The sequence below is a fragment of the Bolinopsis microptera genome, chromosome 2 (genome assembly GCF_026151205.1).
Source record: "Bolinopsis microptera isolate Bmic1 chromosome 2, MBARI_Bmic_1.0, whole genome shotgun sequence".
Taxonomy (NCBI): domain Eukaryota; kingdom Metazoa; phylum Ctenophora; class Tentaculata; order Lobata; family Bolinopsidae; genus Bolinopsis; species Bolinopsis microptera.
This window is the reverse complement of record NC_087073.1, coordinates 6,436,166-6,452,908: the sequence shown is the minus strand read 5'-3', so window position 1 is coordinate 6,452,908 and position 16,743 is coordinate 6,436,166. Positions and strand designations below refer to the sequence as shown.

General features: G+C 36.0%; 1 protein-coding gene across 1 annotated transcript; it reads left to right on the top strand.

Annotated features, from left to right (window-relative positions):
• The first annotated feature begins 1,939 nt into the window (after positions 1-1,939).
• On the top strand, positions 1,940-15,908 carry LOC134811934 (dentin sialophosphoprotein-like). The gene is made up of 18 exons (XM_063819101.1): positions 1,940-2,042; positions 2,283-2,467; positions 2,640-3,365; positions 3,586-4,844; positions 5,118-5,227; positions 5,351-5,446; positions 5,692-5,745; positions 5,975-6,562; positions 6,721-6,810; positions 11,691-11,879; positions 12,184-12,301; positions 12,465-12,596; positions 12,763-13,410; positions 13,752-13,844; positions 13,964-14,131; positions 14,348-14,455; positions 14,586-14,692; positions 14,921-15,908. The coding sequence occupies exons 4-18, from the start codon at positions 4,715-4,717 to the stop codon at positions 15,050-15,052; spliced, it is 2,763 nt and encodes a 920-aa protein (XP_063675171.1). The 5' UTR covers positions 1,940-2,042; positions 2,283-2,467; positions 2,640-3,365; positions 3,586-4,714; the 3' UTR covers positions 15,053-15,908.
• The last annotated feature ends 835 nt before the right edge of the window (positions 15,909-16,743 follow it).

Below are 16,743 nucleotides of genomic sequence, written 5' to 3'. Positions count from 1 at the left end.
GGGTCTGGCTGACATGACAGTCCATGTTTCAGAGCCATATATAGAAGGATGTTGAAACTTGTATATATTTGATTGTTAAAGTTTACAAATATTGGTAGCAATGTACTGACGTATTGTGCTCTGCCAATTGCAACACTTGATTTAATTGAATGTACACAGTTGTAGCGTTTCTCACGTAAAAGCCAAATTGTGAGGCGAAAATATAGTTATGTCAGCGAACGCGCAAGGCTTACCTGGGGACCCCAGGCTATTATGTTCATAAACAATAAACATAGCCTGGCGTAATTGAACCCTCTAAAACGCGCAAATAGGCGCGTTTATGCGATTTTACAATCAAATAATCAGATTTTCAATTTTACAATCTAACTCAGCGCGCTGCTCTTGTAGCGCATACGTCACTTATTTTTTATTGGAAGTTGGCGTGCACGTGATCTTTTGCGCGGCTGTAATTGGTTATGAACGATCACGTGAATGCGAGTCACGTGCGCTCTAATATCCAATGAGCATTCGCACTTTTTTCAGGGCGATGGAGGTCGTAATTCACTCAGCTTGCTACAAGTTGTATACCTCTTGTGCACGCGAAGTGTGCACGCCGACCGGCCGCTTCGCGCGCGCTCGAAAGGGGTTACAGCGTGTGTCAAGAAATGATTTGATTAACGATGTCAATCTTTCAAGTTGTAGCACGATGCACTACTGGGCTGCGCCGCGCATCAAATAATTCTTCTCGCAGATTCCGAGCTTCTCGCAGATTCCGAACTGGAAAGGATTAACATCGTGAATCAAGTTGCTCTGCCATCAATTAACAAAGCAACGATCTATTCAACGATGCGAAGCAAGAATGCTAGTTTGTGCGGCGCTTCGGAGCGGCGAAGTCCTCGAATGAAATATTATATTGTATAAATAAAAAGCTAGTTCATTGTGCAGCCTTTTTAAAAATTTTGACGGATGTTACTCGTCTAAATTTCTTCGAAGTAGCGCGCGCCACTTTCTTCTCGAGCTACGAAGTAGCGCGCGCCGGGCCAAATCATTAACAATGGTCAAAAAAATTCATTGATTAAAATTGTTGATTTCGCCACAGTAGTAAGCAATTTAAGTTTATCCAATTGGCTTTTATTAAAGTGCAAGGAATTAAAATAATGTCACAAAGCTGAGCGGGCCCAAATACCTCAATATTTTGAATTTTCGTAGCCAGCTTAGATATTAAAGAGTTTTAAAACATAATTGTTTGATGATACCAGATAATTCCAATTAAGCAATCGTCAGACACCACTGTACATCACCAAATACTATTTGAGTGGACAGACACAATGCTTCGCAGTATCATATTACAAATCACTATTATGGCTGGATATTTTTATTAAATTAGAATTTATGTTTAAGTAAGTTGTTTATTCGCTTCGTATGAACCCCATCCAGGAAATTTATGAGAACTTCTAACAACTACTGACAACTACTAAAATACAGTAGTGTTTGCCACTCTCAGTGAGGTTCGATGCTGTGTTGTGCTGGGTGCTTTTCTTTGTTGTTTTTGCTCCTTCCTTGTTTTTGACAATAATTGGTGCATAGCTTCAATTGAACACCTTCTACTGGCTAAGATTGGACGATGAGCTAAAACGATAAGTGGAGTGTCTTGATATACGGCTCTGTACCCTTATGCTAGAAATGACACTCAAAATTTTATACCGAGAATTCTATGCAGTAGTTTACAGACATATTAAATATTCTTACCACATGTATGGTTAAGAATTTTATGACATTGAACGAATCTATTTATTATGAGTATTAAGCACTCCTAGTATTTTTTTATTCATTTGTTTTCACTTCTGCACGTTAAGGCAGTTGCTCTTATGACTAGAGTTCTAGATTTAAATACATAGGAGTGTTTTTAAGGATAATCATGTTTTTCGGTATCAAATCAAAATTATGAAATCATCATCATAGGAGTTATGCAATGAAGATTACTTTTTAGAGCTGGCTATACTTATTTGACTGATGGTGTGCTATTTGACTTCAAAAAGGATCACATATTTCCTCATTGTAAGGTCAGTTGTTCATATTTATACTTTTTTTGTTATCTTTATATATTTCTTTACTGATAGACAAGTAAAAGCTTGCATGTCAATTACAGAAGCTTGGATATTTTGAAAATTATTTCAAACATCCCACCTTTCTGCTGGCCAAGTTGGTATAATTCATTTCTCCCATTGACGTGTTCTGAGTGTTTTATTATAAAAGCTTGAATGTAAAATATTTAAGAAATTAAACCTACTGTCGTTTTACAGGCAACTACGATTCGATAAATATGATTTTGTGGCCTCGGAGTTGGAGAGGATGTTTTTCAACAGCCTAGGAAACCTTGATCTTTCTAATCTTCTGCCATCAGACGAGTTAGAACGCATAATCAGATCAAACTGTATAAGTACAGAACAACTGTCGAATGCTCAATCCACTTTGGACCTTTTGTCAAGTAAGTTTGCATTGAATCTTTTAAAAAAAAATTTTTCATTGTATAATGTTTATTTATCTATATTTCACATCATCATACTTCTGATGAAAGCAATTTAATATTCAAATATCTTTGATCGATGACTAATGAAATAGCTTTTTATTCTGACTTGTAAACATTTTATCATTCTCAGAAGATGTAGCTGAAAAAGAAAGTTTTTTACGACGACCCAAGTCCAGTCTATCAATAGATGATGATCCATTTATTGTTTCTCAAGTCAATGTCTTATCCCCAATTTCGCTTCCTGCTGATTCCAGTGTTGAAGGAGACACAGTACAAGCTTGTCAATCAAGCGTCATTCAGACTATAGAAGAAAGCTCTGTCCAAACACTGAGAAGGGGAAGAGCTGTACAAAATAGTTCATCATCTTCAGTATGTACACAAGATGAAAATAAATCTGAGACGTCTCAAACAGAAGAACTTGTAAGTGAACTGAAAAAGATATCACTTGAACTGAACAATGTGGATCAAATTAAACAATTACCTAATTCCTTTCTTTCACTCAAATCCAGTACAGTTGAGTCCCCTCAATGTGACACCATATTGCCCCCAAAAACTTCTTCAACTTGCGTTGATGATCTCGTAATATTACCTGATCTCGAAATATTGCCTGGTCTCGAAATAATGCCTGATCCTGTGGAATCAGATGAGACAAAACCATCGCAAGATTTACCCGAGCCTGACCTTCCTGGTAACTACACTAAGTACAAAATCGTGAAGATTACCGATGATGAGGATTTGGATACCATCCAGCCTGAATCTCAAGCTTCTGAGAGAATTGATCCCCCTTTGAGTGGTCCTAGCTTGACTAGTAGTTTGTATCTAAATGAGCAGGCTGTGACTGATGAACTCAAAAAACGTGAATATCCATACTTATTAACTAACATGTGATTTAATTTTAAGAAATTATTTAGCATGTCCAGCTGAGTCAGTTGAATTTGCTGTTTCAACCAAACATAGTGGTATTTCAATATTATAGAACATTTAATTAATTTTGGTATGACTATGATGTTGATATTTCTGAACATGATGTCAAAGTGATTTTATTATACATTATAACCAATCTATTTTTGTTTCAGCAGCACGCTACAAATTTAGTGACTACGGTAAACCAGAGGACTTTGCTAATGCTCCTGCGGCTGAGAGAACATCAATCTCATCTGAGAAAAGGGTGACAAAAAACTCTGGTCCTAAGAGACCATCTGCAAGTGGATACACCCAGCCAATTCAGAGTACTAAGCCTCCAATTCAGAGTACTAAGCCAATTCAGAGTACTAAGCCAATTCAGAGTAATAAGCCAATTCAGAGTACTAAGCCGCCAATTCAAAGTAACTCTGCAGATTCTTGTTCAGTAAAAAGTACACCAGCACACAGGCTAAATGATAATCCAGAATTGTTAAATCTAAACGATGATGACAAGATCAAGGTTCTCAATATCCTAGCTGAGGGTTGGATAGTTCATGTTGTATTTGAGAAAAGAGTGAGAAAAGAAGTCCCTGGTACTCCAAAAAAGTGTGCCTTGCAAGAGATTCTGTACGCTGTATTTGGATGTGATGCTAGCAGTTTTGTTGAGTTTCAAACTAACGGGAACAAGATTAGTATAAGACTGATCCCATCTTATAAAGCCGAACATTTTGAAACAATTCTTGCTATGATAGAATAGAGAGATGAAATGAAAGTACATCGACCATTGCAGATTGGGTTTAGAAAATCCTGGTTTTGCAATTTGGACTTAATAATTGCATTTGTCACTGGACAAAATTGATAGTTTATTTGAGTATGCAAGTACTATTTTTTATGACTGTAAGTTTGATTGTTTTGATTTTTGATAATGTAAAGTTGTAAGACCACTTTGTTTTTTCATAATAAATTGGGTTTTTTTCTTTTTAGTAAGTGAATGACGGGTTATGTCACAATTTTACCTGTCATTTGATTTCGCAGTTTTTCAAAAAGATCGTTTAGTAGATTAAATGAATCTCGTTGAGAGCAAATGTATATCTATTTTTTAATCACTTATTTGCTTTACTATATTTCGATCAATTCCCCAACACCCTGCATCGGTTTAGGTGATGTTCTCTACTCGAGTTGCTTTCATACATTAAACTTCAAGAATTGTCATGTACTTGCAGGTTTTAGCACCCAACTTATTGCTAAAGCATTCTTGCAATTTATGGCTTTATGGTGGATGGGACTGAGGCCTAGGACTTCATGTTTTTAGTTAGTTTTCTAATATTTACACAATTCAGCATGAGCAATGGTATGAGAAAATACCACGTTCGTGAATATATTGAATATATACCAACTGACCTTGAACGACAGCGTTACGGCTTGGAACAAAGTAAGTTAATTAAACAATGAGAAATCACTTCATGGTATTTATATTTGGAATTCTTCAAGCATATGCTGGACTTAACAGATAATTTTCAATTTCTGTAAGCTCAATGAAATAAACGCATAACATCAGATGTCAGCTCTTTAGCACGAGTATGATACTTGAAGGCAAATTTGTTCAATGTCTTATTGCTTAGACTAAGCCAATTTAACTAACCCTATATAGTTGCTTAGACTAACCCAATCGGTTTTATAATTGAAGATAATTTTAAAATTTCAGACGTGTTCTATGGTGAGATAGAAGAGATAGATTTTGATAATGGAATTCTTTCCCTTGAATCTGTCACTTCAACTGGGATCCCTGACAAAGTAGAATGCTTCAAAAGAAAGGTTATAATATAGCAAGTTTTCTGTAGTCAGAGAAAGATTAATACAAGCTCATGTCTAACATTTTTGATTAATTATAATGTTCACTTACTTAATCGTTTATTTTAAAATACTTGTTATTTTCAGATGACTATCCTTGAAGCTCACAGGGTCAACAAATTATCCTTTGAAGTACCTGCTAGCTTACAGAAAGCTTTCCAAGAGCAGCTTGACAAAGAATCGGTATGTTTTGGCCATATAAATTTAAATTGTGTATTGTGTAATAAAGCCTTTGAAATGTTTATGAACCACATTAACGTTGGGGACGTCAAAATGATGATGTATTTGAGAGTGTATCCGTTTAGATCTTGCAATCACTCTACCATGCTTAAATCCTATATAATGAGTAAGTTTTTTATTCCTGTATGTAGACGGTACAGAATTTGTTTACACCAGTTGTAGTAGTTGTGTCAATTTATCAATTTCAGAGGAATGAGACCGAATTTATGAAAAAAGAAGCTATAGATTATGGGAGAACACAGGTAAAATTTTATCACTATTCAAATTCTCCATTTGAGCATGCTTTTTTGAATAAATAGGGTTTTGTTGCATGTCAAATTTTAAGTGTTCATGCTTTACCAACATTTCAGCTGACTATGAACTTGTGACCGGTACTAGGTTTTGCCTTAAATTAAGTTCAAAGAAATTTAATAAGACTTAATATGTGATATGTCGCTCTTAAGGTACCTAACACCTCAATTATTGTCATAGACTACATCGTTAGAGGATAAAGAAAACGACCCCAATCCAAACCAAGATGATGAGGAGCTACTAACTGACGGGGAGCCAATTTCAGATTCTTCTGAGGTCCTTACTCAGAAGGAACAATCGTTTGAACCAGCTCATCAGATTCCTTCCGAGAATGACCAAATTCTTGCTGAGAATGGGAAAAAACTTGTCGAGTTTGAAGATAGTACTTCAGAAAATGACGAAAGTCCTGCTATAAATCACGAAAGTCCGGTCGAAAATAGTCAAGTTTCTGTCAAAAATGACCAATTTGTTGGTGACAGCGAAGCAATCTTTGATGAAAGTATGCCTATTTGTGATGAGAATGAGCAGGAAACTGATCAGAATGTGCCTTCTTCTACAGAAGGTGAGGCAGTCCCCGTTCAAGATGATAAATTAAATGATGGAAGTGAGTCTGATGACAATCTGGAACCTCCCGCTATAGATGAACCACATGTTACTGGCGACAATCAACCAGAAAAACAGCAGAAAAAAGATAGCGGAAAGGTAAAAGAGAAAAAAGCTCCACGAGAACGAATGCACAATAATATCACAATAAACAACAATCACACGGTAAGCACACTGGACATTGGACAGTAACTAATTTGTGGTTTAATATTCAATTCTAGGTCAGTTTTCCCTGTTTTTTTCATGACATCGACTATCGAGATCACAAAAATATATTGTATTATATTTTGCATTTTCTTTGTAAACATTTCACTAATTATCAGAATTTGCGAAGAACTGCAAGACAGCATAAACCAGTGTATAAAAATGTAAGGTACGAGTATGATGACACTGGAGCCTACGTTCAAATAGTGGTGAGCAACATTCCTAGATACATTCCTATTTCCTGTCATAACTATTAACTATACTATATATGGACACGTTCATTTGAGTTTGAGGATATTGGTAAATATAAGTGATCCTATTAAAAGGCACAGTGTAGTTGACTTTGTCACACTATGAAATTACTTAAACCCTTGATGGTTAGGATAATCGTCTCATCCTCTAGGCTAACTTTGTCACATAAGGATATCTTAATCAGGTGATAAGATATCGCTTAAATACGGCCGGCACGGAAATGGTTACATTGTCACACTATAAACATGTGACGGAGAAAATATGGACCCCTTGCTGCCGTTTTTGACCAAATTTTTGAGTGTCCAGTTGATTGGATGGGTACATATGACCATTACCTACATATTTGACGACTTTTTTCGTTAGATGGTGCATTCAGGTTTACTCTGTCACACATTAAAGAAAATATGTGATGAATGTTTAGGGCACCCTGATAAGCAATGCTGAGAAGTGTAAGTTTATTTGATGGCCTGGAAGTGCTGGGAATTGTTATTATATCATATAGTCGCAAGGAATTAAAACACAGAAGGCACAACCAAGCTTACTTTGTCACACAATCTTGATAATATCTGAACATGTGTGAAATTGAACAAATAATGATATACCAGCTTAAACCCCTTATATTATACGTACTATGGATCAAACAACACTGCTAGTACCATGCACCAGTCACATAAATCATTATCAGGTGGTAATATGTTAACAGTGTCACAATTAAACTACCGCTACATGGTCAAAAATAGGGTAATTTCGTCACAAAAAATTATTATAACTCTGTTAGCTCCTTGCTGGCAAAATAACTAGTTTATCGAAATTTTGTTGATGATAAAGTTACATAGTATTCTAATAGAGGTATAGATCTTCAAAATAGGGTCAAGACATGTTTACTTTGTCACATTAGTTATTATAAGAGTTAGGTAATCGTCATCAGATTAAAAGATATTTTTCGTAGTTTGGATCGATTAATACTTTAATATACCTGTAATAAATCCTATGCCAATTTTAACACACTGTCTTGATACTGTTGGGGCAGGGAAAGTTAATTTTGTCACATTTTCAATGTCTTTGACAAATTAATCTAAATTTTAAAAATTGAGTTCTTATGTTCTGGACAATATTCTTCCAATCGTTTCTGAAAGATTGTTGAATTCTAATAGAGTTATAGATCTTCAAAATAGGGGCAAGACATGTTTACTTTGTCACATCAGTTATTATAAGAGTTAGGTAATCACATTAACATATATTTTTTGTGATTGTAGGACTGAATCCCTACCGGACGGAATCACTACCACCCAAATATCACTACTGGTAGTGATTCAGTCCGGTAGTGATTCAGTCCTGAAATATACCTCAATCCCTACCAGTTGATCTTAATTCACTAGTCTAATATCATGACGTGATCTGAGCCGGGGCTCTCATGGAGTGCTTACTATGGGGCCTGGCAGACATGTGATCCACAGACTTACGTACGCAACGAGGAGCCCTAACGAGAACTAGTTCGAACTCTCCCCTTCGTTCCAGTCAGTGATGTGGACCAGGCGTGGCGGCTTCTCAAACCTTCTCTTCCTGCTGAGATGACTGCCTTCGCAAGGTACTTTGAGTCCCAGTGGAATAAATTTTAAATATGACTAGGAATCCATTTTGGGAAGAAAAAAAGGCTATATATTTTTCGGCCGCTTTGCGGCCGACTTGTCACTGGTCAGCTCTTCTCCCAGGTCAAGATTAGTTTGAAATGCTTAGCGTATCCATTAGAATAATTACCGGATGAATATGCAATTGCAAATTTTGAAATTAAATAAAAAATTTCTGAGAATTCTTTAATTTATTTGAAACGCAAGGAAATATTTTTTAAAAGAAATATAGAGCCTAGCCCACAGGCATCTCCATACTATTCTTCATACTAACTCGGTAGATCGAGTGCAAAGATTTGACTCTCATCAGCATGATGAACGATTCGCTACTCTGAAAGTGGCATCGACCTTGTGTCGATATTTATGGCCTGACTTTGGATCTGAAGCTTGCTTCTGCCAGGTTAGATACAATATTGGACAATAAACAATGATAAACTCGGACTTAAAGCGGGATAGGGATGTATAATGGAGGGGGTTGTCTGCACTGTACTCTAGATGATCTAGGATGTGAAGCTTGCTTAAGCCTAGAACACACGAGTTCCCCTGATATAGTAGCAATGGCTAGATTCACTTCCTTCCCACTTGCACTGTTGTTGACTTGTAGCTACAATATTAAATTGATTCGTGGAAATCGGTCTCGGATGTGAAGCTTCCTTAAGCGCCAAACCCTGAGAATACTGTATTACTCGAACTTCGAGAATTTTCTAAATGAATCTAGACTAAAGGAGCCAACTTGAATCCATAAAATTTTGAATGCTACATTTTAAAATACCGCTCTATATTTACACCGTTCACCAGTTAATATGGCTGGGAGGATTGGGAGGATTCATATTAGATTGTCGATTGTTTAAGATTAACTTGATATTTTAGCGTATCAGAGCTGAAATTTTGCATGACTATTTCAAATGACTATTTTACATGACTATTTTTTCATATTCCGGGATGTTGAGGAAGGAGGAATGGATAGCTCGCGTTTTCTGCGCGTTTTTTGGTGTCTGAATGCGCAAAAAATAGTCAAGCAATCTTATAGGTAAGAAATAGTCATGGAATCTAGGAATGCGCTCGATTCGAACTTCGAGTCGATAAAATGATGTAACATCGCGTTAGCCCTGAGAGCGACCAATTTTGATTTAATTTTAAATTAATGTGAATATTTTTTCCACAAGAATCTTTTTTTACCGGTTATCAACAAATTTTGACTAGGTGTTAAATTCCTGGACGCCTGACTATTTGCCACTGGGCTTTGAGTCGACATGGATCGGAACCACCTCCACCCCTCCTCTCTTCAGGCACGACTCCTGGAATCACCACGAAGCGGCCCAGATGTTACTACCTCGCTCCAGCAACATCGCAGAGGGTTGGAACAGCGGCTTCGCCTCCTTGGTCAACTGTCACAACCCTTCTATCTGGAAGTTCTTAGAGTGCATCAAGAGGGAGCAGGCTTTGACAGACGTGAAGATCACCAACATCCTCACCAGAAAACCCTTCAAGAGAGCAGCAAAGTGGGAGAAGTTTGACCTGGCTAGATGCAACGTATGGTTGATGAATATGATAACTTTGGGGATGTTACCGAGTTTCTGAAAGCTGTTGGATCTAAGATTTTGGGTTAATGCTTTAATGTTTACTTATTATTGTGTGATTTAAATTACTGTATCAGTATATTATCTATTATTCTTTGACCAAATTTCTGCTTAGTCAATTATCACGAAAAATGTAATAATAATTAACAAAAAATAAAATAATTAACTAATGAAATACGAATAATTATGCCTTTATTGCAAAGTTCAGTAGGGATCACATCAAAGTGGTTAGGTCTAGATATTAGCGGTAGTGATTTAGTCCGGTAGAGATTCAGTCCGAAAGTATACCTTAATCCCTACCAATAGTGATTGGTAGTGATTCAGTCCGTTAGGGATTCAGTCATGTAGTGATTCGGTCCGTTCACCATTTTTTGTAGTTTGGATTGATTTATATAGGTAATAAAGCAGCCTATGCTAATTTTTACACACTATCTTGAAATTGTTGGGGCATGAAAAGTTAATTTTGTCACATTTTTAGTGACTTTGACAAATTTAACCTAAAATTGTTAAACTTAAGCTCTGATGTTCTGGACAATAGTCTAATAGAGGTATAGAATATAGATCTTCAAAATAGGGGCAAGACATGTTTACTTTGTCACGTCAGTTATTATAAGAGTTATTATAAGAGACTATTTCATTCTATAATCATTGTTTTTAATCTATTTACGATTTCGTATAATTTTTTGTGACAATGTAAACATCAACTGATCTTAACTTGCATCAACTACATTGTCATCATATAAAATTTTCCCGCCTTTCAAACCAAAATCAGATATAAATTATTCGCCCAAAATTTTAAATTTCATATATTGTGACAGAATTAACCTCATTTCCCAATAACCAAGTGCCTGTATTAGCTAACTATTCAAAACAACATATTTTAGGGCTATGCTTGGTAGAGCAACCATAAAATAATGAGTTGAAAGGGTTTTTAGGACACCTCACAGTAGAATAGAGGTATGGTATCATGAGTGTGACAAAGTTACCCAAATATTGCCTTGTAACCGTTCGATCCGTGCCCATTAACCAATGTTGTATCATAATTGTTAGATAGACCTAATTTACTATATTTCAGACCAAGGAATGATAATTAGACAACTGCAGTTAACTAAGTCACACAAAATGTGACATTTGAAACATTATAGTGCCTAACAACAATAGATTTTCTTTCTGAGCGGTGCATATGGGAGTATGGGTTACGTGGCTAATGTTCAGAACTTCTGAACGTGCTAGGTTAATAGATGTCAAAATTAAGCCACTATCGTCAAAAACGCTATTATTTTTGTTTACCAATATCCTCAAACTCAAATGAACGTGTCCATATAGATTGTATACTCTATCTTTGCTGCCAGTTACTTTCATGATCAGTGTATCGCTGATGATTTAGGTTATGTTAGATAAGATTACTTACTATGATAACATATAAATCTCAACTTAAACTGATATAAATCTTAGCAATAAGGACAAATGATTTAAAATGTGAAGATTCCCACAGCCTTAACAGCCATCGCTGGTCTGGAATCATGTAATTAAAGTAACCTTCCCACTATCGTCAAGTCTATTGTCAGGTTTTTATTCAGCAACTTTTTAAAGGAAGATTACTTCCTTTGACTTCTCTTTATATTTCAGGACCCTGTCACCTTTATGACGCAGGAGCAGAGCTACAGGTGGTTTAAAAGAAACTTTCCAACTAAAAAACAGGCGAAGTCCGTAGGTATTCAGTACTACAAGAAATTTCGTGCCAACAAGAGAATGACCAAGATATACAGCGACTCTGATTCAAGCGGAGATGAAGATAACAACGAAACGAGGGAAGAAGTAAGTAATTGGGAGTTAATTTGACAACAAATTTGACGACCATCTGACCACACGCCCCAGACCCAAAATTGTCCCTCAAGACGACCATGATTACAAAATTTTCGCTGAATTAAAGGGCACTCATTTCTGTAAAAACCTTTATAAAAACTGCGGTATATCAATTCTTGAGAACGTTCTTGACGTTTGCGTGTTTTAAAAAAAAATAGCAACTTATACTACAGTTTATAATAGCCCCAGCTCCTGAAACCCAAACAAATTATACCCATTTCAACTGATGACCTCTGACATGATCATTATTCTTCAGAGTGATGCTGAACCCACCAGGGTAGGGGATCAGTCTGAGAGTGAGAGTGAGAGTGACGAGTCTTTTAAGCCTGATGAAGACGTTACTGACGCTTTTTCTACTGACGACGACTCGTTTCGTAAGTTGTTCTCACAAATTTTCCATACTCGAAAAATGCTGAAAAACGATAGACGAATTTTCTAAATCATTATTCTTTGATTCCTGCTGAATTTAAGTATGGTATATATATAATATACCTGTTTGTAATTGTTAGTGTTAATTCATTGATATATTATTCCTAGGATTGACAAATAGCTCAAAGAATGAGACAGCAAATAGCTCAAAGAATGAGACAGCAAATAGTTCAAATAATGAGACAGGAATCAGCTTGAAAAACATTTCGAAAATATATCCCAAGAAGAAAGCTAACAAAGGTAATTGTGATATTGAATTTGTATTTGATTGCTTCCATTAAATATTATCTTCTGAATCTCTTGTATCTCGTAAGTTTTTAAGCGAATCTAAAATTTCTATCTGTCCACTGAGAAAAAAAACTCTGTCTGCAGTCATATTTAAGTAAAAATATGTCTATACTTTCAGGAGATAGAAAGTCGTTAGAAAAACGGATGCATCAGAAGAACGTTATATTAAACCCGAATAACTCAAAAGGTCGAGCCAATGTGAAAAAAAGAAGAGAAAAGGGTTCTATATATACCTCTTCAGAAGATTCGGACAGCGAAGTTGAGGTATCACGGTCATCACAATTAAAATCAAAGAATCTGACCGTGAAGAAGGGAGGTCGTGGTCGGCCTAAAAAGCAAAGAAGCGAATCTGAACAGTTTAGTTCAGAGGATGATAGACGAAGCAAAAAACCTATCCTTGAAAAGTCAGACAAGTCAGTAAAGATCAAAAAGGAATCAAAAGCGAAGGAACATAAGAAAAGACAGATAAGTCATGTATCTAGCTCGGATGATGATAGACAAATCAAAAACCGAAATCAAAAAAAGTCAGAAAAGGAAGCAAAGAAAAAGCGCCAGACGTTGAGTGACTCAAAATCTAATAAGAAACTAAGAAGATCAAGTCAACCTTCTGAATCAGAAGATTCCTCATATAAAGAAAACGTCATAAAGATCCGGAACCAATCAAAGAAAGCTAAATCTGGTAAACCTTTGAAAAGCGATCACAAAAGCAAAAAGAAGGTTAAGTCTCCAGACACAGTTGATTATGAGGAGGACTTCAAGCGTTTCGGTAGGAACATTTATACTTTCAGCCAATAGTTTCTTTTTAGCTGGTAATTTTTTGCACAGTGATAGTGATACAGCTTATCTGGATTCTGGACAGCATGTAACGAGGTTGGCATATATAGTACAGTGGTCTGTATAGTACAGTGTACCTGGATCAAAAAGTGTATTTCGCTGCTGAGCTCAAATAGTCATCACTCTGGTATGGAGTTCGATAATTTGTCATTACAATTCGCTAAAAACACTGAAATTTAGAGCTAATCAGCTAGTGGAAACTGTGAACAATAATTTGACAACACAGCTGAGTAGTTGCCCCAAGTTTTAAATTTTCATTTAACATTTTGTCAGGCAAAACTTTGAAGGGCGATCAAAAAGGCAAAAAGAAGGCAAACTCTCCGGTCTCTTTTGAAGAGGAGCTTCCTCTACCTTTCCGAGAAATCGGTAAATTATAGAGAACTTCGAGTTTCGACCAGTTACTCATTCCTTTATTATTGACTGGTACTTTTTGTCTAAAATCATAAAAATGCTAACATTCTGGACCCTAAAATAGCAACATTCAGGACATCCCCGGACTGCAAGACAGCCTGTTGACACACCTCTCACCACTAAAAACGCATCAAAGAACCACCCCACTGCTGCAAACACTTCCCTGCTCAAAATGTTCAGCCCAGTGTCCTCCCCCAAACAAGCGAAACAGGATGTACTCAATAGATGTCTTCGTAAATTAGGTATTAAGTCCATTTAAGAATTTGATAGGCTGTCACTCTTGTAGTGCTGCAAAAAACGTACTCCCACTGTACTGAAACATTCTGCATACATGAGTACCTACATGAGTTGATATTTTCGAGCCTATAATGACCTAGGCATATTTGAGTCCTCGATAATTGTTAATATAATAAATGGCACTAACCCCTTGAATTATACTAGTTTACACTTTACTTCAGGTGACTACAGCAAGACAGATGATGCAGAATATCCCGGTTCTGTGGTTTACGTAGAGAACCCAGATCTAGACACGGTTACTATCCATGGAATATTCGATCTTGAGAAAGGTGCTAGTTCTTTCAACTTATTAAGATTGATATAACATGGGAAATTTATCTTCTACTTCTAGATCTCCCGATAGATTGTAATCTTGACAGCTGTAGTTGTTATTTTGTTAATTTGACGCCCCAATTTCAGAAGCGGAGCGTGGACCAATGGTTGTTGACGGTGACTCCATGGTGTTAAAGTTAACATGGGGTTCAGCTAATCTTACATACGAAGGAGAGGATGCTCATGGAAGATCTGTAAGTCAAATCTGGTAGAACAAATTTAAGATACTTTGTTTATGATCCCCTATTTAAGGAACAAATGAGCAGAAAGCATGGTAAAAACCTGTTGAACCTTGCGTTTTCATTTTATTGAAATTACTTGCGGTAGTGATTGTCATGGTGATTATAAATGCGGTAGCATTCAACTAACCGCTAAATATAAGTATCGTCAATCGTCAGTGATATTTAATGTTTACTGTGCAGGAGACAGTGCATATGAAAGTGAACAAAGATTTTCATCTAAAGGACGGTTCTAGCTACACAATGACAACAATGCGGGGAGCACTCATAAATTTTAAGTGCTCTATCCCACCAGATGAGTCATTTATGGAGTGATGATGAGAAAGAGACTCATGTCTGTTATGAAAAATGGGTTTTCAAAAACCATTGTATTTTTAACATTGTGATTAAATATGTATGCGAATCTGCACATTATTAACGTTATAATTATGATGACGTTCATAACCATTAACCGTACTATGCTTAATAAATTTGTATTTCATAATATAGTATATAAGTTATTGTATTGTTCTAGCAACGGGCATAGATTATTAAATATATTGTACAATAATAGGCAGGTTCATTATTTCAAAATGTTACTGAAAAATTTCGGGGAGTGCTTATCCGTTGCTCCTTAAGTTCATTCATCACCAAAAAATTACAAAGTAACGTTTTTTTAATAACTTGCCTTGCAACTAAAGAATTTCTTAGATAACGATTTGGGTCATTAACTATGGTGCTTTAAAATCTGTGTTTAAATTTCATATCAGGGCAAAACTCCATCTTCGTTTTAAAAAAGAGTAGCTTTTGGAGCTGCTGTCACCGTTTTGCATTTTGATTTGGAATTTCGAATCAGTGTTCTAGAGTAATCAACAATTATTGCACAACCTGCACTTACCTTGGGTCATGGTCATAAGTCACATAATAATAATAATAATGACTAGAAATTTATACATCGCTTAATAGCCAAAAAGAATTAAAAATCCAAGGATTCAGTTCAAACCATTGCATCTAAAGCGACTCATGAACAATGAACATGTACATAAGAACTTAGCATTTTATGAAATATGGGTTTTTATGAGGAAGTTATTTTATGAAACTTATATGAATACTTTTAATACATGTTTGTTGTTGGTTGAATAAATGTTTCCTGTAACAGTATTATATTTTGAATTCAAATTTAATATGATAACGACGTTTCATTGGCATTTTCATCTAGTTTATCTGAAAGTTAAAAGTCTGATTTTTGATAATTATATGTTCAAGCAATTTATATCTAAAACGATTTTGCTAGCCAGTTATTCAATTTTGCTAGAAAGGCCATTCCATTCTTTAAGAAGATAAAACTTGCACTTTTTGGTTCTATTTCACCCTTCAGTAAAAAGGTGTAATTTCTATTTTTGATGATGTTGTCCTGTTTGCGACCGAGTGTCATTTTGGTGTGTCTGGGACCATCAGTTATCCATGTTTCCTAATTCAGTCTTGTGAAATTTGTTGTCGATCAGATGTTTAATGGAAGATTGTGGAATTGGACACTTCAAGTTCAAAGTGGATTCGCTGGTTGTGCCAAGCTTGGCCAACTCATCTGCTTTTTCTTTCCCCCACAATCCGATGTGTGCTGCAATTCATCGGATCTCTAGAGTGTTAGTGGATCCGAGTGCGTTGACAGTCTCTAGTAGTTCCACTCCTCGTTGAAAGCGAGTAGATAGCTTGTATAGAGGAAGGTGTAATTTCTAGACTGCTGCAGTTTGTAAGGCTTATGATTTGCTACCCTCTACAATCTGAGTGCTGTGGGGATACAATCTCCTACGAAAATTTTGTGAAGTTTTATTTAGCTGGTTAGTGGGTAACTTTACTCAAGACATAGAAAAGTAATAGGTCTGAGTTAAAGAATCTTTCTCAAATCTCGCAGCATCATTAGGTACTCTACGGGATGGTTCCACTTACAGCTCAAACAGTTTTGTCACTTGGTCCACTTTATTGGAGGAATAAGTTTCTGGTTTATTTAATTAGAGTTTCAGAAAGAG